General features: G+C 42.8%; 1 protein-coding gene and 1 long non-coding RNA gene across 8 annotated transcripts in view; one reads left to right on the plus strand and one right to left on the minus strand.

Annotated features, from left to right (window-relative positions):
- Positions 1-24,620, plus strand: part of LOC128576441 (uncharacterized) — a 98,219-nt gene that overhangs the window by 60,217 nt on the left and 13,382 nt on the right. The window lies entirely within an intron of this gene.
- Positions 1-24,620, minus strand: part of ADRA1A (adrenoceptor alpha 1A) — a 96,184-nt gene that overhangs the window by 23,388 nt on the left and 48,176 nt on the right. Inside the window, exon 2 of one of the 7 annotated variants that reach the window (XM_053578605.1) lies at positions 11,420-11,780. The exons of the other annotated variants lie outside the window; for them this stretch is intronic. Within the exon in view, the coding sequence (XP_053434580.1) occupies positions 11,773-11,780 (8 nt within the window). The 3' untranslated portion in view covers positions 11,420-11,772. Of the gene's footprint in view, positions 1-11,419; positions 11,781-24,620 lie in introns of those variants that run through there. 7 annotated transcript variants of the gene reach the window in all.

Raw genomic sequence — 24,620 nt, forward strand, 5'->3', positions numbered from 1 at the left:
AGCAAACGGGCCTCAGATCTCTTTACACCCTACATGGTGACTGTCACAGAGTTCTTGGCAGCAAAACCATGGAGCCTTGAAGTGGGAACAATCTTAAGGATTATCTTACCTAATTACCCAATTTCCAAATTAAAAGGGCTTATTAAAGAGGTTGTCACAAACTTGATAATGATATTCCTGACAGAGTAACAGATAAAGGAATTTAGAACTCCCAGCCCAATGTTCTTTATTCTCTGATCCTCAGACTTCTAGCAGTTTTCTAACCCTTTTCTAGCAAAGGTCATTTATAAATTATGAAACTCCAAATGTCCCTCCTCGTGCCAGTCCAAGATAACATTCAATTTCCCTTTCACCTCTTTTCTTTTCTTTCTTCACTCTCAAATTCCTAATCCTTCTTCCATGGCTTTGTCGTCAGAGGTGTCTGTATACTGGTGGATTGACTTTGAATAAGTCCTATTAGCTCTTTGGGCCTTGGTTTTCTTATCTGAAAATAATGGTGGATAATTCCTTCCTTCCCTCTCTTCTTTCCCTCCCTCCCTCCCTTCCTTCCTTCCTTCCTCTCTCTGTTACCTGGGTAGAGAGCAATGGCATCATAATAGCTCACTGCAACCTCAAACTCTAGGGCTCAAACATTCCTTCTACCTGAACCTCCACACGCACACCACCACACCCAGCTAATTTTTCTATTTTTGGATAGGATCTCACCATGGTACTCTGACTGGTCTTGAACTCCTGGCCTTGGCCTCTCATAGTGACAGAATTACAGGTGTGAGCCACCGAACCTGACCTTGAATGGGTAATTTCTAATGGCCCTGGACAACATTTTTCTTTTGTTTCAGTCTATGGTGTTAATTTTGTGCCTTTCCTTTCCTCTCTGCTCTGTGGGCCTATCAGAGTCATGACAAATGGGTGGTGCTCTTAAAATCTACTCTGGCAAACATGTGCTGAAATTTAGTAGATGATCTCATAAATGTGAGCTGAGAGTAAACTCAAAAACTCAAATACTAAAGAACCCAATGAAGACAAAATAGTGTGGCCATTGATGGGAGTGAATGGCCATATGTTTGGAGATTCCATAGAAGAACACAAACCCTGAAATCAGACTGCCCAATTTCAAATCCCAGCTCAGCCTATAACTACGTATCTGAGTGACCTTGGTTGTGTTATTCACCCTCGAAAGCACAGTCCCGTCACTTGTAAAATGGGGATATTGACAAGAGTCATATAACTCTTCATGTTACTAACAATGATCAGATTGCATGTAAAAGGGTTAACACAGTGCCTTTTCACACCAGGCACACAAAGACATTGGCTATGAAGTACACTCCCACTTGGTTCCATGTGTCTCAGAACACACACACGCACACGGATTATGGGTGTAAAATATGTGAAGTGAGAAAGTTCTATTCTTTAGCTTGAAAGCTTTAATGTTGTGCTATCATTATAATAATATTTATAGTCTTTGTGTGCCTGGTGTGAAAAGGCACTGTGTTAACCCTTTTACACGCACTCTGATCATTGTTAGTAACATGAAGAGTTATATGACTCTTGTCAATATCCCCATTTTACAAGTGACGGGACTGTGCTTTCGAGGGTGAATAACACAACCAAGGTCACTCAGATACGTAGTTATAGGCTGAGCTGGGATTTGAAATTGGGCAGTCTGATTTCAGGGTTTGTGTTCTTCTATGGAATCTCCAAACATATTGGAATAATGCATCTCTTGGGAGTCTGATTTCAGGGTTTGTGTTCTTCTATGGAATCTCCAAACATATTGGAATAATGCATCTCTTGGGAGAAAGGCTGGCATTCGGGGAGTGATGAAGTATGCAGTTGGGAGCAGCTGAGTTGGAAAGATGCTTCTGTGAACCTCATCTGAGAGGGGGAGAAAATGGTGAATATCATCAGGACCACTCACATTATAATGCCCATATATTGTCTGATATTTCTTCCTAATAGTGACAGTGATGGGATTAAAGGAGCCCATTTCATAAAGGCCTGCCAGGGCCGGCACTTAATGACTATTGCAATGTATGAGCTGAACATACCAGAAGCCACCTTGTCTGGAAATTTCACTGCCCTGGAGATCAGTAGGGAGATAAGTGTATTTTCCTTATTTGAAGAATTTCAATTAAAAAAAGGAAAAACATCTCTGCTTGGTGTGGGCTGGGGGCACTGCCCACTTTGCCCGGGACCGTGGTTGCTGCTGTAAACAGTGGATGTGAACACTAATATGATTTGAGCGCCTTGGAATTTCCCACAATTCCTCCAAGGCACACTTATTTTGCTCACAGAGCCCGATTTTGCTCTCATAAATCTCAACATTTCCTTTGAATTACCTCTGTCTTTCCCTGGTGGGAACTCTAGGCCTTAACTCTAGGCCTGGCCGACACAGAGCCACGCTCCTGGGCTCTCTCTCTGCCACAGTCACATCTTTGAAGGCAAACAGTGGCCTGTGTCCCTCTGGGTGCCCCTCCAAACACTTATTTCTTCCCTGGGGCTCAGGGACAGGGTGGAAAAGGAGGGTTGGTTAAAACTTATTAGTACAATACAAAGACTTGAATGTCAGGTGGTACCCAGCCTTAACCCTTCTCAGATATTTCCTTTTTTTTTTTTTCATTTTTTTTTCAGATATTTTCTCATTAATTCAAGCAAATCTCTAGAGGTCAGCTTTTCAGACTGCGATTGGGAGATGCTTCTGGCTAGAGACCTTTCTGTAAATGACAACATTTGCTTTATCCCATTAAGTATCTGACAACACTCAGACGTGTGCAAGCCTGGCACGGATCTGCCCACTCCAGAGCTGACAATTCCATGGGATGGGAGGGGGCAGGTCACAGGATCCAGTTCTCCTCCTTGGAGTGTTCCTCTTCCCTTGGTCGGGCAGCCAGGAGATTTTTCTCTGAGCAGCTACTGGTTGGCTGGGATTAGGAGAGATACTCATAGCTGCACTTCCGCGGGGAATGTTCCAGAGCACAAGAAAAGACATGGAAACACTGTTTCTCTCCTTATTTATGTTATTCACATCCTTGGATCTCTTCCTTCCCTCCATATTTCTTCTCCCAGGGAGGGGAGATTGAGCTGGGATTAGGCTTGGGAGAGCTTCCTGCTCCCAATCATCTTGCCCTCTTCTCTGGCCACATCCCCTCATTTGGGCACTCTCTGCTCCAGCTGCCCACCAGTTCTGTCCCCACCCTCCTTTTCTTACTGATGCCTGAGGATGCTTCCCAGGGTGAGGGACAGTTGGGTATGCTCATGTCAGCAGAGTGCCAGGGCAGACTCAGCCTGGTCTGGGGATAGAGTGCTCGGACACTGTGACTAGGTTGTGACCTCCATTTGAGCAGGTACCATGTCTCACTCATGGAGAGATCCAGAGCCTGTGCAATGCTGTCCTCATAAGGGCTTTGCCCAGTTTTTGTTGAATGGACGGTGACCTGACTGAGCAACTGAATGAGTGAATGAGTGAATGCATGAGTGAATGAATGAGTGAGTGAGTGAATGAATGAATAAGTGAATGAATGAGTGAATGGATGAATGAGTGAATGAGTGGATGAATGAGTGAGTGAGTGAATGAATGAATGCCTGGGTCTCCTTGTCTCTGCCTCCCATGGTTCCACCTCACTCTGTGGCTTGGTTTTCTTCTCAGCCTGACAGCTGTAGCCCCGTAGTCTCTCCCTGACCCTGCCTTCCTTCTGTTGCCTCGCCCTCTTGTTCACCGTTTCCATTCAATCTCCTGGTGTTCCCTGGTATTTCAACATCACTTTTCTGGGCTGCATCATTTGGCTGCTAACACTCTAGTTTTCTTCGTCGTGTTTCACAGGAAGAGCCAGACTCCAGGATCAGCCACATGAGAACAGGGGCCCTTACTTCTTTGGTTGCTGCCGCTGTGTTTTTCTTCTTAACAACCTCTGCCCAGACTCTGCTTTGAGAGGAGCCAACAGCTCCAAACTTAATTCCAGAACACCTCACCCTGCAAGTCAGGTCATCCTTGGCATGTCAATTTTGTCTGGTTTAATTCTTAGACTTTGGAAAGTTCACAAACCCGAGGGTCTCTTCTCTTCTCTGAGTTTCTGCTCATCACCTGGTCTGCTCAGAGCTTCCGACTCTATTCTGACCCTCCAAACACCCCGACCAACTTCAGTGGGTCAGACTGAGATGGTAGAGCAGGTGTTTAGGGCCAAACACCATCATTCTCACCCTTGGGGAGTCACAACGTTCATCTCCACCATGGAGTTCTCTAGATTCCAAGCAGAAGTTGCAACTCATGATTTCAAACAAAGCCTCTGCATCGTCACTTGATAGCCTATCCATTGGGAACATCTGACTTCATTTTTGATCCGGGGCTGATCTTGTGTGAATATGGAGGACACCAGCAAGTTGTCACAGTGATGGCTCGGACACTAGAGTCACATTTAGCCACGAAGTTACATCTCAGTTTGCTCTCAGTGGCCCCAGTGCAAGAGAAAATTATTTTCCTGCCCATGTTGGTCTCCAATGTGAGTTTGCTACACTTGTGCTACAGTTTACTCTAAAATCTGGTGAAAATAGGAAGGGAGTTGTTGAATTCCAACCCAGATAGATGGAAGGCTGCCGTGGTTTAGCTTTTGCTCAGGATGAGGGTGACTGGGCTTGGAAGCTGGAAGCTACGAGTCAGACCTCTTGGTCCCAGCCTCAGAGCTCCTGTGCTTGATTTTTCCCTTCTGAAAGACCTGACATCTTAAAGGCAACTTTTAGAGACACTAGGTTATGGAAACCTCTAATTAGCTGGAGTCACAGAAGGCTAGAATGGAAAGACTGGCAGGAACTCAGAGATCAGTGCTGTCAACCCGTCCTTTCCAGGTGAAGACAGGCAGGCTGAGCAGGGGAGGGAGTCCCCAGATCACATGGCTCTTCCATGGCCAACTCGGGACTAGAACCAGGCTTGGCTCCACTTCACCTATCCCCACTCCTGATTTTTGTGCCATTTAATAGCCCCACAGTGGCTAATATGTCCATCTCTCACTAGATGATGGCAAGTTACAGAGATAAGGAGACAGAGGGGAGGAGGAGTACCACTGCAACAGCAACATCATTTAAAATGCTGGAATGCAGGGCGGCACCTGTGGCTCAGTGAGCAGGGCGCCGGCCCCATATACCGAGGGTGGCGGGTTCAAACCCAGCCCTGGCCAAACTGCAACAAAAAAATAGCCGGGCATGGTGGCGGGCGCCTGTAGTCCCAGCTACTCGGGAGGCTGAGGCAGGAGAATCACCTAAGCCCAGGAGTTGGAGGTTGCTGTGAGCTGTGTGATGCTACAGCACTCTACCAAGGGCAATGAAGTGAAACTCTGTCTCTACAAAAAAAAAAATGCTGGAATGCACCAGAGAGGCTTCTCGGCATCATATCACGTTTTGAGAATCAGAGTTGAAATGACTTCAGCTTAAAACCACCCCCAAATCCAGAGGAGGAGCTAATATGTGACCAGGGGAGAAAATGGCCCTTACTTTTCTCTTCTTGTCCAACTAGTGGTTTCTCCAGTGCGACTGGTACACGCCCAAAGAACAGAGGACAGAAACAACTTGTCTCACAAATAGGCAGCCAGCTCCCAAGACCCAGGAGCTCCGGTGCCTAGCAACATTCAGGCCAGACCAGTTGACACCTTCTTGCCAGGGAGAAAACTCTGCCCCATCAAATTAAACCCCAGAGCAAAGCAGGAGGAATGGAGGTATCGGGACACATCCAAGTTCGTATCATGCCAGAGTCCATCAGACACCTTTGTGTCTGAGCAGCTAGTCTGGTTGAGTCCCCGTGACTTGCCTGAGTCCTCCTGGGGTTCATGTGGGGCCACCCTAGGATAGTTCTCAGCCAACAGGCACTTATCTACCTGGAATTTGGCCAGATTAGCCACAGACTGGGACCGCACGCTCACAACACAAGGTTTGTGGACAGATTTCCCATGAAATTAAATGTGTTTGTACAGAGACACACTTTCCTGGGAAGAACCTCCCCCCATCAGCTTCTCACAGTGGTCTTTGGTGACAGCAAAGATGGCTCAGCCTGGATCCCAGCTGGTGAGGACAAGCTGTACCTAGGCAGGGGGACCTCACACAGCCCAGTGTCCTAATGAAAGGATCAATCTCACAGAGGGGGCAGACAGATGCTACTTCAGAGCCTCTTTGGAAGGACTCTACTGGCTTTTTTCTTCCCTGTTTGACTGGAGTTTGAAATTGCACAGCTCTTGACTTGTGCTTCTAAGAAGTTATGTGGTTACTCCCCTGAGAGTCAGGAGCTTGAGTAGTGGGCTAGGTGGGGAAGGATGGAGATCATGGGAGGGCTCAGTGAACATGGGAAAAGTGTACATTGAGCTGGGTACACAGCCCTGAAGGAGACAAACTCAGGCCATCACTGGGCCCTGCTGGTGTGGGATGGGAATGAAGCCCACTTTTCCAGGGGCTGGGTACGCTGGCCTACGGTTACTATTTTATGCGTGCCTCTTAGGGGTATAAAACTATTGTGAAGAACCACTGCCCTTCCAAGCCAGGCAAGGGAAGAGGTCACTTGGGGAGATGCTTTCTCATCTGTCAAACTTCTGCGAGGGACAGATAGAGTAGTCTGTATGGGATCCTTCTGGCTCACCAAGGGCAGCTCGGCAGAATAAGGAATTTCATCTTGGATGAGTCTGATCTGCTCAAGTTAAAGCTCTTCAAGTGGTCTGTCTCACCCATTAACAAAACCCCAAGTAACGTTTCTCCTTTTAAGACAGGGCAGCAGGTCTTTCCCAATGCACACAATGGATCCCAACAGCCAGAGGCACTCGGGAGAGGGGAGTAAGGGACTCCCCTGTGTGCGCCAGGCCCACTCGGCATGCCTTTATAGCAGACTTCCTTGTGTTGAACGAATAATCTCAAACACTCAAAAGACAGCAAGACTCCCTGTCACCCCCTTTACTGAACAAAAGATTATTTGTTCAGGAAAAAGCTGCCGATGAAGAAGTCCTCATGTTCTTTTATGGGCTGTTTCCTTAACAGGGAATCTCTGTTAAAGTGGATCTCCTTTAATGGACCCACCTATTTTTCAAACCTTGCCACTTTTTAAGCATCACCATTGAGTCTCCCATTTAAATCATCTTCTTATCATCTCTACACGAAAGCTTTCCTCAACCGCTCATTTCTAAAGAGGAATGAATAGACTTTATACTCACACCTGCTGGGGGTTTATCCCTTCCACAGCGCACATCAGTTTGTAAGTTGTCTTGTTCACTTGTTTTCTTTGATTGTCTCATCCTGCAGCACAGAGGGGGTGCTCTCCAATGGTAGGGGCTCAGGCTGCCCCTCTTGCTGCAGGGGAGGTCAGGGGAGGGACCCAACACAGTGTCTGATCAGAGAATGTGGACATGGTCCCTTCCCTTCCTTTGCCTCCAAACAGTCACCAGGTCCCAAGATGCTTTTCTTCAGAGCACCGTCCACATTTGCCTTTCTTCTCCCCAGCATCTCCAGCAGCCGTGTAGGGTAGACTGCTGCTGAAAGCTGCATGAGTCATCTTTCCCTCCTGGGCCTCAGTTCCTTTCGCTGTCAAATTTAAGGCTAAGAACAGGTAATTGACACTACCGCTTCCTTTCTGTAAAAGTAAATGCTTCTAGAAAATGGAAATAGCCGAAAGGGAAAAATAGGATTGTGTCAAGTGGAATGATGAAGGAACTCTGTGGGGAGGTGGCCAGAGGGGAATAGGGCTGGCTTTGGAAGGGAGGAGAACCCAAGATATTATTGGGGGGGTTGCTTAGGGAGGACACCCTGATGGCTGTCCTGGAGGTTTATTCTGAGCTTGCAGAAAGAAGGGCTGGAGGAGAACCTAAGGGCTGCTGTCCTGAGGTGTGCCTGTGAAGGGCACCTTTCTGAAGCCCAGAGACAGAGAGTCACATCAGACAGGGGTAGGGTTTTCTCTCCTCCATGGAGGACAGAGGGGTATGGTGGCTCTAGAACTCCTGTGCTCCCTAGTAACATGTGGGCTGCACACATGCACATCTGGGGTCTAAGAGACTATGGAAGTGGTCATCTGGTCCTCTCCAAAGAGATGGGACAGAAAGAGAAGAAAATGGTGGAAACCATGTGAAGAAATTTCAAGAAATAACTAAAAGGAGGGGAGGTTTTTCAAGGGGCTCAGTGATGTCATTAAGGGAACCTCACACAGGTGTTTTGTACCAAGATATGTGTTGTGCATTATTGTTTAGTTGCTGATGAGGTCAAGTTCAAGATCATCACCCTTGTCATTCAAAACCTTTCATCATTTGGTTCTACCAATTCTATGCAACCTTCTCTTCCATTATTCATTCACTTTAACAAATAATTTACTCAGCATCTTCTCTGGGCCAGGCACTGCTTTAGATTTACACAAGGTTCCTGCCCTTGGAGTTTACATTCTGTGAGTATCTCCAATAAATGTCTCTTAAATGAATTATGGACGTCCAACACCCAGGCTTTCTTCCTGCCACAGAAGAGTTTTCACTGTAACTTTGTTAATCCCCTCCCAGGTGACTGTGACCTCAGCTCATGTGGTTGTAGTTCTCCGATGCTTTCTGTAGTTCTCCGATACTCTTCTCTTTGGGACCTGTCCCTCTCCCCGTGTATCTACTCAGACTTGAATGTATTAGATTCTCTTTGTCCATCTTCAAGTGTGCATTAAAAATCAAGCTTTCTTCCTTTGGCACAGGCTAACTTGCTTCCTAGTAGCCCTTACCACCATCTTCTGTCCTTTGGTTATTTCTTTTTTTGTGTGCCTTTTCTTGAATATAAACTGCTTGAGGGTAGAGCTTTTTTGTGTTTTTATTTCACTGCTGTATCCTCAACAACATGCTGAACAGAAGCCATAGTCAATGCTCACAATCCCAGGACTTCTTCATTCATATCTCAGCGATGAACATGATTCTCAACAAATGTTCCCCAGAGCCAATGGACAACATTGGTTGATGGGATGACATGTAGCATAAGACACCTGCGTCAGTGAATCACAGCTGGAAATACACTCTTAAATGGAGAAACAGAGCCTGTCTTAACTCACATTCCAAGACTTTATCTTCTCCATCTTCAAGACATTCATGTTTACTTGACAACAAGACCATTCTCTAGATAATTTTATGCCACCGAGTGTCAGGCACTTCATAGAACTTTTACTTCCAGTACTTATAAAGATATTTTATAAGGTCCTGGAGGAAGGGTTGGAGCCTGCAATTAAGAGGCGATGGCCAGCATCTCTTCTCATATCCACGGACCATGAGTCCAAGGCCAAACATCGCAAATCTGAAGCAGGGATATGAACAGCCAAAATCGATCTCCCAAGGAGGAAGGGTAAGACTGTTTCAGGGCGATGTTCCTTCACATTCAGCTTGAAGTCCTACGCATATTCAAGTCTGATTGTTGCCAACACAGACATGGACATGGGTGAGTTGGGTCATGCTTGTGTAGAGGAAGCTGGCAGAGGAGTGGGCAGATGGATTTTGGGTTCTGAGTCATTGTAAAGATGCTTAATTTGAATCCAGAGGATTCAGAGAACTACTTGGACTGGATATACCAGGTCCTCTCAATGACCAGAGGTAGCCCTAGATACTGGACTCATCCTCTAGCAGAATCCTCTAGCTCTGAGTAAAGTAAGAGTAAGAAGGACCCCTTGCTCTCTACCCTCACCCCCCTGCACACCCCTCCTCTGCTCGGATTAAGCTAGCAATGGAGATTATTTGCAGATCTCTGCTCCCATCCCCCAGCTGCTTAGGTAAACAGCCCTAGGCTTGATCCCAACTAGACCACCGCAGGGCCCGACCTCCATCAAATGTGGGAAGCATTCAAATGGATGTAACAAATACATATAGGAATTTTAATAGCTTATTAAAAACCACAAAATGTCTTTTTGGGAGCTATAATAGGGTTGCTAAGTATAGTTGTGCAGCCAATTTTAAAACTGCAGAAAGAGATTAGGGGCAATTTCCTCTTTCATTTTAAAAGGCAATAGAGTACAGCACTGTTTTGATGATGGACACTTTGAAGACAAGAACTGGCCACGCCTCAATCTTTCATAATAAATGCCATATTTAGAAAGCTTAGCTTTGCTTGTAGGGACCATGCTCACTCTTTTCAAACTTAACCAGGGCTTCTGGAATGAAAACTGTCTGGTATTTTCCCTGGGAGATCAAGGTCAGGGCAGCTGCTTTGTTTCAAACTTGGTCCAGATGAATCTCAAGTCTCCATTCCTAGACCATACCTGGTTCTTGAGCCCCAGTGCTGCATGCAGAACCATTATCAGGCATCTCTCCTGATGTTTTTAAACCAGCTCATCCTTAGAACCACCAAACCAAACTCACCACTTCTCACAAAATCTACTCTTTCTTCTCTGCTACCTCCTCAGTAAATGGCAGCCTTCTTCTTTGTTCCAACCAGAAATCCATTATCATTTTCAACCCTTCACTCCCCAGCCCCCTCCATGACCATCCAATCACCTAGTCTTGACCATGGAAGCTTCATTCACTTGTGACTGTCCCTACTGGTTCACCACTGTGTCTGGCTGAGCCCTTCACTGCATTCAATTTGAAGCACAAATTCTGACTTAGGACTTATTGCCCTGGGAGACTGAAAATCCTCTTGGCTGGACAATTAGTTACTAGAACACGGGATCTAAGAATTCACCCAAAGACTCTAGTTAGTATCATAAAAGAGTAGAGAATTGCTAGCAACAGGGTTTGAACATTGGTGTAAACTCAGCTGAGTGATACAACATCTTTTGTTCACTAGGTTGTGGTTTAAGGTTATAGTGATGAGATATCAGAGTTTAATCCCAAGAAATAAATAAAAGTGTAAAATTCTAAAAGTGTAAACTTTCTTTTTAATGCATGGGCCGTACAAAATAAAAGAGGCGGATTGGATTTGAACTATAGGGTATAGTTTGCTAACACTTCAAGTAGCATTTATCACTCACTTTAAGGGGAATTTGAGAGCAGAAGTTCCCCCCCCCTTTAATTATTAACAAGGTTACTTATGAACAAGAAACAGATATCTAAAATTACATTTAACGAACGTTTTAGAAGATCAAGTCCATGAAATGAGAGAAGAAAGGACACACTTTACATAGAGGAATGGAAACACGTCTCTACTGTATACCAGTGAATTTGCAAGACAAATGGTGTATTTTTTTATTTTTATTTTTTTCCCTTTTTTTTTTTTTATTGTTGGGGATTCATTGAGGGTACAATAAGCCAGGTTACACTGATTGCAATTGTTAGGTAAAGTCCCTCTTGCAATCATGTCTTGCCCCCATAAAGTGTGACACACACCAAGGCCCCACCCTCCTCCCTCCGTCCCTAGAGACTGAGTCTCCCTGTACCGCCCTCGGTAGAGTGCCATGGCATCACACGGCTCACAGCAACCTCTAACTCTTGGGCTTACGCGATTCTCTTGCCTCAGCCTCCCGAGCAGCTGGGACTACAGGTGCCCGCCACAACGCCCAGCTATTTTTTGGTTGCAGTTTGGCTGGGGCTGGGTTTGAACCCGCCACCCTCGGCATGTGGGGCCAGCACCCTACTCACTGAGCCACAGGCGCCCTGACTTTGACTACTAAGAAATCCTAGAAACCATGATCAATGCAGTTCCAATTAATAGTCCATTCAATTGTATCCCCTAAATACTATCTCCTATTAAAGAGAACCAAGACTCCTTTATGTCCATTATGTCCAAAGTAGCGCACATGAAGCAGGAAGGATAAATGGTGTCTTCAGGTGGTCAGTCTTGAAGTCTGTCTCATGAAAAGTCAGATGTCTATGAACCTGGATGGAGTTGGAGAACATTCTCCTAAGTAAAGTATCACAAGAATGGAAAAGCAAGGATCCGATGTACTCGATACTAATATGAAACCAGTAGGCAAATAAATACATGATCACACAAGAGAAAGAGTCAATTAAATTCAAGTAGGGAGAAGCGGGGAGGGGGATTGGTGTGCTTTCCCCTAACAGGCACAGTTAAGGGGATATGGTGCACCCTCTGGGTGAGGGGCACAAAAACAGGCACTTTACCTAACAAGCTCAAACAATGTAACCTAATCGTTTGTAACCTCATATTAATCTGAATTAAAAAAATAAAAGAAAAGCCCGATACCAATTGTTGTCGCATAGCCGAGTACGTTGGTCTTGAATAGATTCTAGTGATGATCAAGCGATCTGCTCTTTCAGAAGAGCAGACGGGCAAGGTTTTGAAAGCAAAGCTCTCCTAACCATGTAGAAAGAACATGTTCCAAAAAGGACTCCTAACGTATTAAGCAGATCTAAATATACTTATCCCTTTGCTTATTCGAGTCTAGCCCTGTCATCTTTCAACTGTCACCTTATTCTTGCTGCTTCTCATTTACTTTTGTTCAAAGGACATTTTTCATTTCCAATTCTTTCTCCCGATGGAGATAATAATGCAGTTGTCTTGACAGCGTATTTAATGTGTGGGCCCAGGGAAACCGGCTCATCTGACTGTCTGGAGTCTGATGCAAAATAGAACTAGAATGGTATCTGTCTGTCTACCAGACACAAAGTTTAGAGAGTATCTCAAGCTTTAAAAGAGTATAGTTTGGGGTTATGCAGGTGACCATTCTTCAATCCCCAAATGAGATTGTAAGAAAATGTTCCAAAACACTAGGTACCTACCACCATTCCCACAAAATCAGACACCCTCCCTGTGCTCCTGTAAGCCCTCTAATTCCCCTTTATGGCCTTATGAACCTCCAGTGTCTGACAGCTTATTGCTATTCTTTTTTTTTCTCCACCCAGGGAGACCTTTCAGAGCAAGGATTTTTGCTTTCTTCCTATTTGATTCCTAATAATCCTTTACCTGGTGCCTTCTATATAATAGCAAGTTTCAATAATGCATGTTGAATTTAATTAGCTCAAAAAAAAAATCCTGAGAGTTGTTGACATTGCCCTTGTTTATTTAATGTATGCCGTCATTCAAATGCTCTGGCCATAACACAGTAATGGGTATTAACTTATACTCCTGCCATTAAAAAAAGAGAATGACAACGGACACAGTATATGAACACCTTTCCTGAAGCATTTAGGGTTTGAACCTCTAGAGGAGGAAACCCATGGAGAGGAGCCCAGCACTATCCTCGTTTTCCCCTTAAGGGCATTTTCCAAGTTGGGCACAGGGAAGTGGAGACCTAATCAAGGTCTGGGTGGAGGAAACAGAGGCTGTTACTCAGGAATGCTGAGGTGGGTGAAATTTGCAAAACCAGGTGTCAGCAAGGAGAAGGCTGTGCAGAGAAGTCCCAGCTATCTGCAGCTGGGTCCTGGTAAATCTATGGCCAAATATTTAGCTGTGCAAACACAGGGTAAGTGCCTGCAAAGAGACCGGTAAGTAAATCAGTTTGATTCTTTGAGTCTTGGCTTTAAGCTTTGCTATTGTTTCTAGAACAGCCCTGCTCCTAGGGTATACTATTTGGGGGTCTCAGCTGAGCCTTGATTATGGGATAAACTCTCCAAAAAAGGCCCATACTGCATAATTTCATCCATGTAGGATTCTAGGAGTTGCAAACTCATCTATGGGATACTCAACAGGTCAGTATTTGCCTGGGGACAGAAGTCAGTAATTCCATGGCTTTCATGAGTGTTGGCATTGTGCTCTCAGAGAATAATCATAGAATGCGAAAAATCAACTCCAAGTCAAAGTTTGGAGTCTAATTCCAGAATGATACTGGTAGCCTCTACCTGTCTCACTGGAAGAACATGTGATGCTTCAGAGGAAGGCTGTGTCAGAGATCAGATGGGATAACGTGTGAAAAATAATAGTCATTATAAAGGTCTGATAGAAATTTAAGGGAGGGAGGGGCGAGGTGGGTGGAGGGAAGGTGATTGGTGGGATTACACCTGCGGTGCATCTTACAAGGGTACATGTGAAACTTAGTAAATGTAGAATGTAAATGTCTTAACACAATAACTAAGAAAATGCCAGGAAGGCTATGTTAACCAGTGTGATGAAAATATGTCAAACGGTCTATAAAACCAGTGTATGGTGCCCCATGATTGCATTAATGTACACAGGTATGATTTAATTAAAAAAAAGAAATTTAATTTATTCTTATTGTCCATTATTAACAGCTAGAGAGAAGCAACCATCAGCGGGAGCAACCATGGTTTTGCATCAAAATCAGCAGTGTCACCCTCCTACCCACACACACGCATAGGTTCCATAGATATTAATTCTTGAGATCACAGGCATAGCTCTGAAATTCTTTCCTAATACCATGGGTGATCTGGAAGCTCATTTTAGGCTAGGAATCAAATCCTGAAAGATCAGTTAGATGGTGCCCCACTGTGACCACTGACTATGGACCTCCAATGTCTGTCTCCCTGGCTCTTCACTTTAAGTCACGTTCCTTGTTTGTTCTGGATGGTCTCAATTTATGTCAGTGGTCTTGGCACAATTATCAATAGTGCTTTCTTTCATGAAGAGTGTTGTCAGCTGGACAGTAAATTAACATTGAGTTAATATTTACCAGTTAGGGTCTACAAGGTCTGCGTCCTTTCCACTTTAAAGAAAAGGCAAATCACCTGTCTGTGGGACTACTGGGTCATTTGAAGAACGGAGACCCAAAATTCAGCTAATACAAGTGCACTTAGCATGTGCTCACCATGTGCCCGGCACTTCTTAAATGCCTTCCGTATATAATCTCATATAATTTTTTGAAAGGGCTTGGAGGATAATAATACTTTTGTATTACAGATTAGGAAACCTAAGAGACTAAGCAACTTGCCCGTGACCATGAAACAAGCGAGGAGAGGAAGGGAACTTGAACTCTGGCACCTGGTGGCTCTGAAGCCCGTGCTCTTCCTCCACACTGAGCGTCTTACCAGGGGCGGCTGTCTCCTCTTTGTTCATAGAACAAGCTGCCATGTCTATCTAACAGTTTTCTTCCTCTGCAGGAAGAGAGAAAGCCCCCATCATGCTCCCATTTGGACCCTCTGCTGTCCCTCGCTCCAAGCAAGCCCCACTGTGGGGACTAGCACTGCCTTATTAACTGGGTCACCATGCACCCCACCTCCTGTGTTTCTATCAGTTAATTTCCCCTAAGCCTTTTATTCAGATAAGGTGGAACAGGCCCCAGAAGCTAAGTAGCTAGGCCCAAGCAGTGTTTTTTTTTAATGGAATGCTTCCTTCCATTTGCTCTTGCAGTATAATGAATAAGAGTGCAAAAAGCCCTTTATCTAGTTTATAGTGGACTTAGGTGGGAAAAAAGAGCACAATTCAAGTTTTCTGTGACTCCTGGATCAGTTGTAATGGAATGTAAGGGCAATGCCAGAGCCTGATAAAAATAGAAACTCCCCAGGGTCTGGACTCCTCTCCAGATGGGTTGTGGGAATGCAGATAGCAGCTCATGGCTAAGGAGGGTCACTGTTAATTAGCAGGAAGATGTGCCTCTCACCAGGTAGCAAATGAAATGGCTTATAATTTAGGTGGAACCTCTGAGATTGTCGGAGAATCCCAGTTGCTTACTAAGCATTCTTTTTTTTGTCCCCCTGTGGAACTTTTCAGTTTTTTTTTATTTTAAAAAATTTTTTTATTGTTAAATCATAGCTGCGTACATTAGTACAATGTGCTGGTTTCATATACAATCTGAAATATTCTCATCAAACTGTTCACAGTAGCCTTCATGGCATTTTCTTGGTTATTGTATGTAGGCATTTGTATTCTGCCTTTAGTAAGTTTCGCCTGTACCCATTCTAAGATGCACCTGCTAAGCCTTCTTATTCCATCTTCATTGAGAGTCCGGTCATTATGTACAACTGTCACACGCCTCGGAGGAAGAAACAAGGGCAAGGGCAGTGGCCCTTGCGAGAAGTGGCCTCAGAGAACATCCTAGACAAGAAGCAGAACCAGCCCTGCATCTGCGGAAAGGACATGTGACATTCCAGACTCTGCTTAGAAGAAGTAAGCCAAGAGGCAGGGGCAAGATCACCCCCGCAGCACACCAGGCTGGGTCAGGCAGAGGCCCAGGCTAGGATAGCCTGCGTCTTTGCTGAGGCCTACTTGGCTTGACTTTGGCTGTGTCCGTAATGTCAAACTTACGTGGGAAAAATGCTACTGAAATAAATGTGCTTGATGAGTGAGCTTACTAAAATCTCAGATGCCCTTGGCTCATCAAGGTTCTTACCAGTAGACACCTGTCTTATTTGACACTACACTGTTAGCACCTGCCATGAGGCTGGGCATATGGTGTGTGCTCAGGAACTGTTGAATTCGCCTCTGCAATATAATTTCAGTGGGCATTTCTGGTCTCCCTTTCCACTATTCTTTAAACTTTATACCGCAGCTAATTTGAACTGTCCGAATATGCCTATTAGCCTTCCTGACTTGGATTACGCCATTCTCTTTGCTTAGAATATTCTTCCCTCTTCTCCTCTATACAACTCTGGTCATACACTGAAAAGCCAACAGTTTCCAAGGCCTGGCACCTCTGAGAAGTGTTATTTGATTACCTTAGAAACACTGAGTCCCAAAAGAAAGCTAAGAAAATGGAAAAAGAATCCTGGTGTCTCAGATCCCATGAGCCTAGAAAGAGTAGAGACTCTAAGATTGGGAATTACGAATTCTATTTCCCAGTAAGCCGTGGCACCCTGCCCTGGAGGCCTGGAATGACCCTGGTCCTACATCTTTATTGGAGAATAAGAAGGACACCATAGAATAATCGACATGATAACCATGTGTAAAAGCCCAAAATTGTATATATTTTAGGGAAGTATTTAGTGTACTTACATTCAATTAAATAAACATGTATTAAGCTCCTGACTTTCCAATACACTGGGCAATGTAGTATAAATGAAATGGTCTCTTCTCTATGAGGGCTGAGAAAGAGTTATGGCCAGTGATTTATCCTCAGTAAATACATAATGCTGTCACCTACTCACATGAAGATAAAAGAGTGACAGTCTTAGATGTGGCTGACCTCTTCAAATAGTTTGCTAGATAATTTTAGCGAAGTCCTTCAAGCAACTCAATCCTTAGATTTCCTAGAACATTCATAGAACTTTTTTCTTCACTTATTATACCTTGTTCTGTGTCCCAGTTTGCAATTTTTATCACAGCCATGACACTCTGGTTCTAAGAGTTCTTGAAATCTGGCCATGCCCATGACTTCCTGCCTTTCCCTTCACTGAGCTCCACTCACTTGTATTTTTTTTTTTTTTTGATTAACTCTTAATTCTTTAATAAACTCAGAGGTCAAGTCAATAAAACTAAGATTGTGACTAACTTGTAGTCATCACAAGTATCAAAACAATGTTTCTAAAAGGGTCATCATTCAATTTCTAATCATTTAGGCAAATTCCAGTTTGGGTTAATTTCACACTGCATTTCTGAATTCCCACTGCAATTCTTACTGAATGCCATCATGATTACGGATTTTTATTTTTTCTTGCTTCATCCTACGTTGGTGACGGGCAACAACCCTAAAACATCAGTTCTTTTCACTAGGGAGAGAGGCTGCATGTGTACCCAGAATGAGACCATCTGCGAGCCTCTTCCAGCAGGGAGCTCAGGAATGAAATGGTGGAGAATTTTCCAAGCATCTCTCCCACTCAGTGAAAGGTAGTGATTATTTATGGGGTGAACCAAAATAACTAAAAGAAGAAGGCGAACTCTTGTAAACATTGTATCACTAAGTCACACTGGGGAGGTAGCTTTGGCATGTTCCAGGATAAAATATGACTAGAGATTCTGTTTGTAGAAAATTAACTAGTTCATTAAAGATTAGCACAGAGACTTCAGAGGAGGCCAGAATTCATTTTTCAGGTCCATCTCCCAACCCCAATGTGCCCCCTCCAATAGAATCATTTATGGCCAAACACATCTTTGTTCCTTGAACGGCAGGTTTTGCAATCACTTTTTTTATTTACTTATTTTTTTTTATTAAATCATAGCTGTGTACATTAATGCAATCATGGGGTACAATGTGCTGGTTTTATATACAATTTGAAATATTTTCATCAAACTGGTTACCATAGCCTTCACGGCATTTTCTTAGTTATTGTGTTAAGACATTTATATTCTACACCTAGTAAATTTCACATTGCAATCACCTTTAATGAGTATGATTCCTACCCCAGAGACCAAAAATGGTTTGGAAGTAAAATAAAGAGAATTGTGATAATGCTAACAACGATTAATCAATTAGTTGCAAAAGAATCTGAAAAAAGAATTCAAGATTTCCTTTGAATTGGTACGTGTACATAAGCAGCACTCATTCATTCTTTTTCACTGTGGGGTATTCCCCAGCAGGAACACATCACAACTTATTTACCTATCAACAGGTCGTGTGCATTGGTGTTTCCTGTTATGGGTATCCTTACTAATATCCTTTGCAGACATAAGCCTTTTCTAAAAAAAATCAAAATGTCTGATTGAATAAATTATTTTTTTAGCTTGGAAGATGACAATGCGATCTACTGAAGGGAGAGGCTGAGACTACTGGACTCTGATCTGGTAAATCCAGAGGTGAACTTTGCCCAATGGTGTCATTTCCTTCGTTGATGTTGGTAGACCTGCCTCTTCCTCTTCTTCTGAGTCTACTCAAATAACTAATAGTAGTACTTAGTTAAGTAACTAAACTTAGTAACTAAAACTCATATGTACGTTTAAATAATAAGGATACTGCTTTCCTAATATATGCATATGTATAGGAAACAGAAAGATCTGTTTTGGATGGAGAAATTTTAGAAGTCAGTTAAGTTTAGGAGATAGGTTTTGAGTGGGGAAGAGAGCTTTTCCGTACCAGCAAATCACAAAATAAACATCTTTCTTGGGAAGCCAGCTCTTAATACACCCCCACCAAAAAATGGGTTACCTTTTTTTAAGTATAGCTATTCTTTTCTTAAAAATGATGATAAAGACTTTAGTTCTATCTGTAATTTTCAGCCTTAATAGCAACTGTGCCTTTTCTGTCAGTTTCAAGTTAAGGCACAGGTAATAAAAGATCATACTTACTGTATCAGTAAAACATACTAGGGGAATTTTTTTAGTAGTTTCAGAAAGCTGTTCAGTTGCACTGAAAGAGCAAAAACTGATAAATACTTGCTTCCTCCTATGATATCCTTGGCGGGCAACCTAACCTCAGTCGTAAGGGAGCAGGTGTAAGCATTTTCAGTAACATTATGGGGCCAGTCTCTTTTAAGTAAGAGACTCTTTTAATAATTATTAAATTATTTTTAATAATTTAGAAGCTTGCAAGACAATAAGAAGAAGCCAACACCTCTATTTGTAATTTTTTTCTTTTGTTTTCTTTTTTTTTTTTTATTAAATCACAGCTGTGTACATTAATGTGATCATGGGGCACCGTACACTGGTTTTATAGACCGTTTGACACATTTTCATCACATTGGTTAACATAGCCTTCCTGGCATTTTCTTAGTTATTGTGTTAAGACATTTACATTCGACATTTACTAAGTTTCACATGTACCCTTGTAAGATGCACCGCAGGTGTAATCCCACCTATCACCCTCCCTCTGCCCACCTGCCCCCTTCCTCCCCTCCCTTTCCCCCTTCCCCCTATTCTTGGGTTATAACTGGGTTATAGCTTTCATGTGAAAGCCATAAATTAGTTTCAAAGTAGGGCTGAGTACATTGGATACTTTTTCTTCCATTCTTGAGATACCTTACTAAGAAGAATATGTTCCAGCTCCATCCATGTAAACATGAAAGAGGTAAAGTCTCCATCTTTCTTCCCTTTTGTCTTTTCTTTCTCAGTCTACTCCCCAAACTTTCTGTCTCGCTGCACTTTCTTCTTTTACAAAGAAGGAAATTAATGAAATTAATTCATTGGAAGCAAACCTGAAGCTGAAAGGGATCTTAACTCCCCTTGCATCCACCTATCCAACCAGCTGTCCATCAGATGCTTGGCTTGGTCCCCAGGCCAGTCTCTTACGTTGTGGACGTCCAGTCGGTTTGATTCTTCCCAGTGATTGGAACATTACAAGCCAAGCAGCCTTCTTATTTCTGACAAAGCAACTAAGTCACCACATTAGGGGGTAACCAACAGGTAGTTTTAATAAGTTGACATTCTTTTATTATTCCTATTGCTTTATTCCCCACTGCTACAACATTATTTTCAACCACTGGGAAAATATGGTATTAAAAAGAAAAGGCAATTTCATCTGGAAAGGTCTTTTAAGACTGGACTTAAAAACTTGGAAAACGTGGAGGAGGATGTTGAGAGCTGACATGATTCTATCTGACTTGGAGCAGGAGGAATATTTCTCTGCAAGTGATGGGGTCCTGAAATGTCAATCCCATCACCCTCGGGTTAGGTCACGCTTTGCAATGTGGGGCCCATGGATGTGTTTTGTTTGGCCAGCACATATATTTAAAATAATGAATTGTGGCTGGGCACGGTGGTTCAGGCCTATAATCTTAGCACTCTGGGAGAGCAGGGCTAGTGGATTGCTTGAGCTCAGGAGTTCGAGACCAACCTGAGCAAGAGTGAGACCCCATCTCTAAAGATAAAACCAGCTGGGGGTTGTGCTGGGCACTTGTATTCTCAGTCACTTGGGAGGCTGAGGCAAGAGGATTGCTTGAGCCCAAGAGTTTGAGGTTGCTGTGAGCTATGATACCACAGCATTCCACCCAGGGCAACAGAGGGACACTGTCTCAAAAATAAAGAAAGAAAGAAATAAAAATAAATAAGGAATTAGTTGCCAAATTTTAAAATTAGACAATTTCACCTAACATTTGAGTCTGGCTTATCAGAAAGAGGGTACTTAATGATGTTTATAATGATTTTTTTTTTCGTGTGGTTTTTGGCCAGGGCTGGGCTTGAACCTACCACCTCCGGCATATGGGGCCAGCTCCCTACTCCTTTGAGCCACAGGTGCTGCCCAGATGTTCATAATCTTTTTTTCTCAGCTTTCTAAAACTATCTTTGGTGATTACTGTTTCCTATGCTAAAAACCGAAAGACCGAAAAAAACCTTTCTGGAGTTGAATGTTTCCTTCCATTTAGTCTTAGTAATTTTTCTTCTGTTAAATAATTTAAATAAAAATATAAAAATAAGGGAGATGCCTGTGGCTCAAAGGAGTAAGGTGCCAGCCCCATATACCGGAGGTAGCAGGTTCAAACCCGGCCCCGGCCAAAAATTACAAACAAACAAACAAACAAAAAAATATATATGTATATGTATATATATCCTGAATCAAGAGATAGTCCAAAAATTATATGTAACATATATAAGAAATACATATGATCTGTTTCATAATTTTCTTTCTCTCTGTCCATTCACTCATCCACTTATCATTTCGAGAGATGTATATATTTGTTTTGGCCAAATGATAATGGTAGTTATTTTTGGATGGTGTGATTTTAATTTTAATTTTTTTGTGTGTTTTTCTGCGGTACTTGAATTTTTATATTCAGCACATATTATGTTCACGATCAATATCATTTTCATTATCAATAGTCCTTCTCATTTAAAAAAGTTCCTTAAGATACGTCTCTTCTTTTATCTTTTGAACTGAGCTTTTAATGAATGTGATTAAGTGAAATCTAAATTAATGGTGAATTTATTTTTTTCAGATAATACGAAAAGTTTTAAAATCTGAGCTTCCCTCTTGTAGAGTCTAGCAACACTTATGTATTTAGCTCTTTTTAATAATTTAGAAAAACGTGCATTTTATTTACTTTATTGTTCAATATCATCTGGACATACAGGCCAAAGTATAAAAATAATCCCCACCAACAAATTCTCACCAAAGCATACTGGATTAAGTGTTATGGTTAAATATAGTCATCTTAAATGGGCACTTAAAAATCACGTGTAGATTGTCCTTTCTGGAAATAGGGCAATCTGGAACACTGGAAAATCTTTTACAAGAGAACACCTAGACACACGGGGAAAGTTAGATAAGCTCTTTTTCACATGCATGGTTAAGCTTGCAAGACAGTGAAAGAATTCTTTTTTTTTTTAGCAATAATAAAGGAGTTTAATAACTGTAGTCAGCTGTATTTATATACACTGTCAATAAATGTCTGAAGTTAACATTTGAAATCAATTCCACTTATAATGGCATGAAATAGAATATATTTCTTTTTTTTTCTTTTTTTATTTTTATTAAATCATAGCTGTGTACATTAATATGATCATGGGGGCACAAAGGCTACAGGTAACTGAAAACAAAAGCATTAACGTGACGCTGACTGCAAGGTGCCTTACGGGCATTAAAAAAAATTATTTATTATTAAATCATAGCTGTGTACATTAATGCAATCATGGGGCACCATACACTGGTTTTTAGACCATTTGACATATTTTCATCACGCTGGTTAACATAGCCTTCCTGGCATTTTCTTAGTTATTGTGTTAAGACATTTATATTCTATGTTTAGTAAGTTTCACTCGTACCCCTGTAAGATGCACCACAGGTGTGGTCCCACCAATTACTCTCCCTCTGCCTATCCTCCCCCTTCCCTCCCCTCCCTTTCCCCATATTCTTAGGTTATATTTGAGTTATAGCTTTCATATGAAAGCTATAAATTAGTTTCATAGTAGGGCCGAGTACATTGGATACTTTTTCTTCCATTCTTGAGATACATTACTAAGAAGAATATGTTCCAGCTCATTCCATGTAAACATGAAAGAGGTGAAGTCTCCATCTTTCTTTAAGGCTGCATAATATTCCATGGTGTACATATACCACAATTTATTAATCCATTTGTGGATCGATGGGCACTTGGGCTTTTTCCATGACTTAGCAATTATGAATTGGGCTGCAATAAACATTCTGATACAAATATCTTTGTTATAATGTGATTTTTGGTCTGGGTATATGCCTAGTAGAGGAATTGTAGGATCGAGTGGCAGGTCTAGATGAGGGTTTCAGGAACCACATCAAGACAGAAGATGAGCCCTTGGGCTTACATAAGGTTGGGGGGGGTATAAACTGGTTTCCCTGCATGTAAGCTGGAACCTTAAAGGGGTACGCCTTCAACGAAAAGCCTAGGATGACTTGGCTGGGTGCAGTGGTTTACACCTGTAATCCTAGCACTCTGGGAGGCTAAGGCAAGTGGATTGCTTGAGCTCAGGAGTTCAAGACCAGTCTGAGAAAGAGCGAGGCCCTCCCCCCCCCCCCATTTCTACCAAAAATAGAAAAACTAGCTGGGTGTGGTGGATGCCTATAGTCCCAGCTACACAGGAGACCAAGGAAAGAAGATGACTTGAGCCCAAGAGTTTGAGGTTGCTGTGAGCTCTGATGCCACAACACTCTAGCCAAAGATACATCTCTTTATCTTTTGAACTGAACTTTTAATGAATGTGATTAAGTGAAATCTAAATTGATGGTGAATTTAATTTTTCAGATAATAAGAAAAGTTTTAAAATCTGAGCTTCCCTCTTGTAAAGTCTACCAACCCTTATGTGTTTAGCTCTTTTTGCTCAGGCTGATCTTGAACTCCTGAGTTCAAGTGATCTTAAGTGAGACTCTGTCTCAAAAAAAACTCCACCTTGCCTGTTTGGTCTGAACACTGTTTGTGAGAGAGAAACTGCTGAGAGCTGAGCAGTAACAAACATAAAGCACATCAAAACTCAATGAATGCAGCCAAAGCAGTACTTGGAAATTTGCAGCCTTAAATACTACTACAAAAGCAGAAAGCTGTAAGTTAATGAACAAAGGATTTGTCTCTGTTCTCTATAAAACAAAGACTAAGGCAAGGATTAAGCGCTAATGCTTTATTTGAGAGGTGCCAGGGCAGAAAGAATGAGAGAAAAGGGAAATGGGAGAAGCAAGGGAAGCTGATTGTTGCTTTATGATGAGCCTTGCTAAGACCCAGCTGGTTCCTTGGCAGGTGAACCCACTTGGCCACTTTACTGCCTCTCCTGAAAGGCTGTACAGAGAAGTAGTGTCTCGAAACAGAGCCCCGAGGAAGCAGCCATCTTAGTGTGGGCCTGTAGGAAGGAGAAACAGCCCTGCAGAAAAGGCACACAGTCCCACCTGTTTCAGTCTTTCCTGTATTCCTTATGGAACAAAAGGAATTGGAGAAAACCCACTGAACCTGGGGAAAGGAATGAGAAAAAGACCTTTTTCCAGGTTGGGTATGCTTGCTCACACCTGTAACCCAGCAGTCTGGGAGGCCCGAGGCAGGTGGATTGCTTGAGCTCAGGAGTTCAATATCAGCCTGAGCAAAGCGAGATCCTAGCTCTACAAAAAGCAGAAACCTTAGCTGGGTGTGGTGCCTGTAGTCCCAGCTACTCAGGAAGATGAGGCAAGAGGATTGCTTGAGCCAAGAGTTTGAGGTTGCTGTGAACTATGATGACAACACCTCATTCTAGCCAAAGTGACAGAGTCTGACTCTGTGTCCAAACAAAAAAAGAAAATCCCACTTCCACAAGAGGAAGGGGCATAATTGTTGGGTTCAGACCTACAGACTAGGGGCAAGGCAGATCTCTGAGAGACTCCTCCCCAAAGACACAAAGATGTAGTGGCTGCCAAGGCAGAAGCTTAGTCTGAACATCAGAGAACACCCAAGTCCAGGAAGAGTCATGCTACACCCCAGAGAGTCTAACAAACACTGAACACGGAACAGTAGTCTAAGGCAGGAAGAAGGGAAAAGGTAAGAAGAGAAAACCTCATTGTGCCTATGTGT

This window comes from Nycticebus coucang, chromosome 24 (assembly GCF_027406575.1).
Source record: "Nycticebus coucang isolate mNycCou1 chromosome 24, mNycCou1.pri, whole genome shotgun sequence".
NCBI classification, from domain to species: Eukaryota; Metazoa; Chordata; class Mammalia; order Primates; family Lorisidae; genus Nycticebus; species Nycticebus coucang.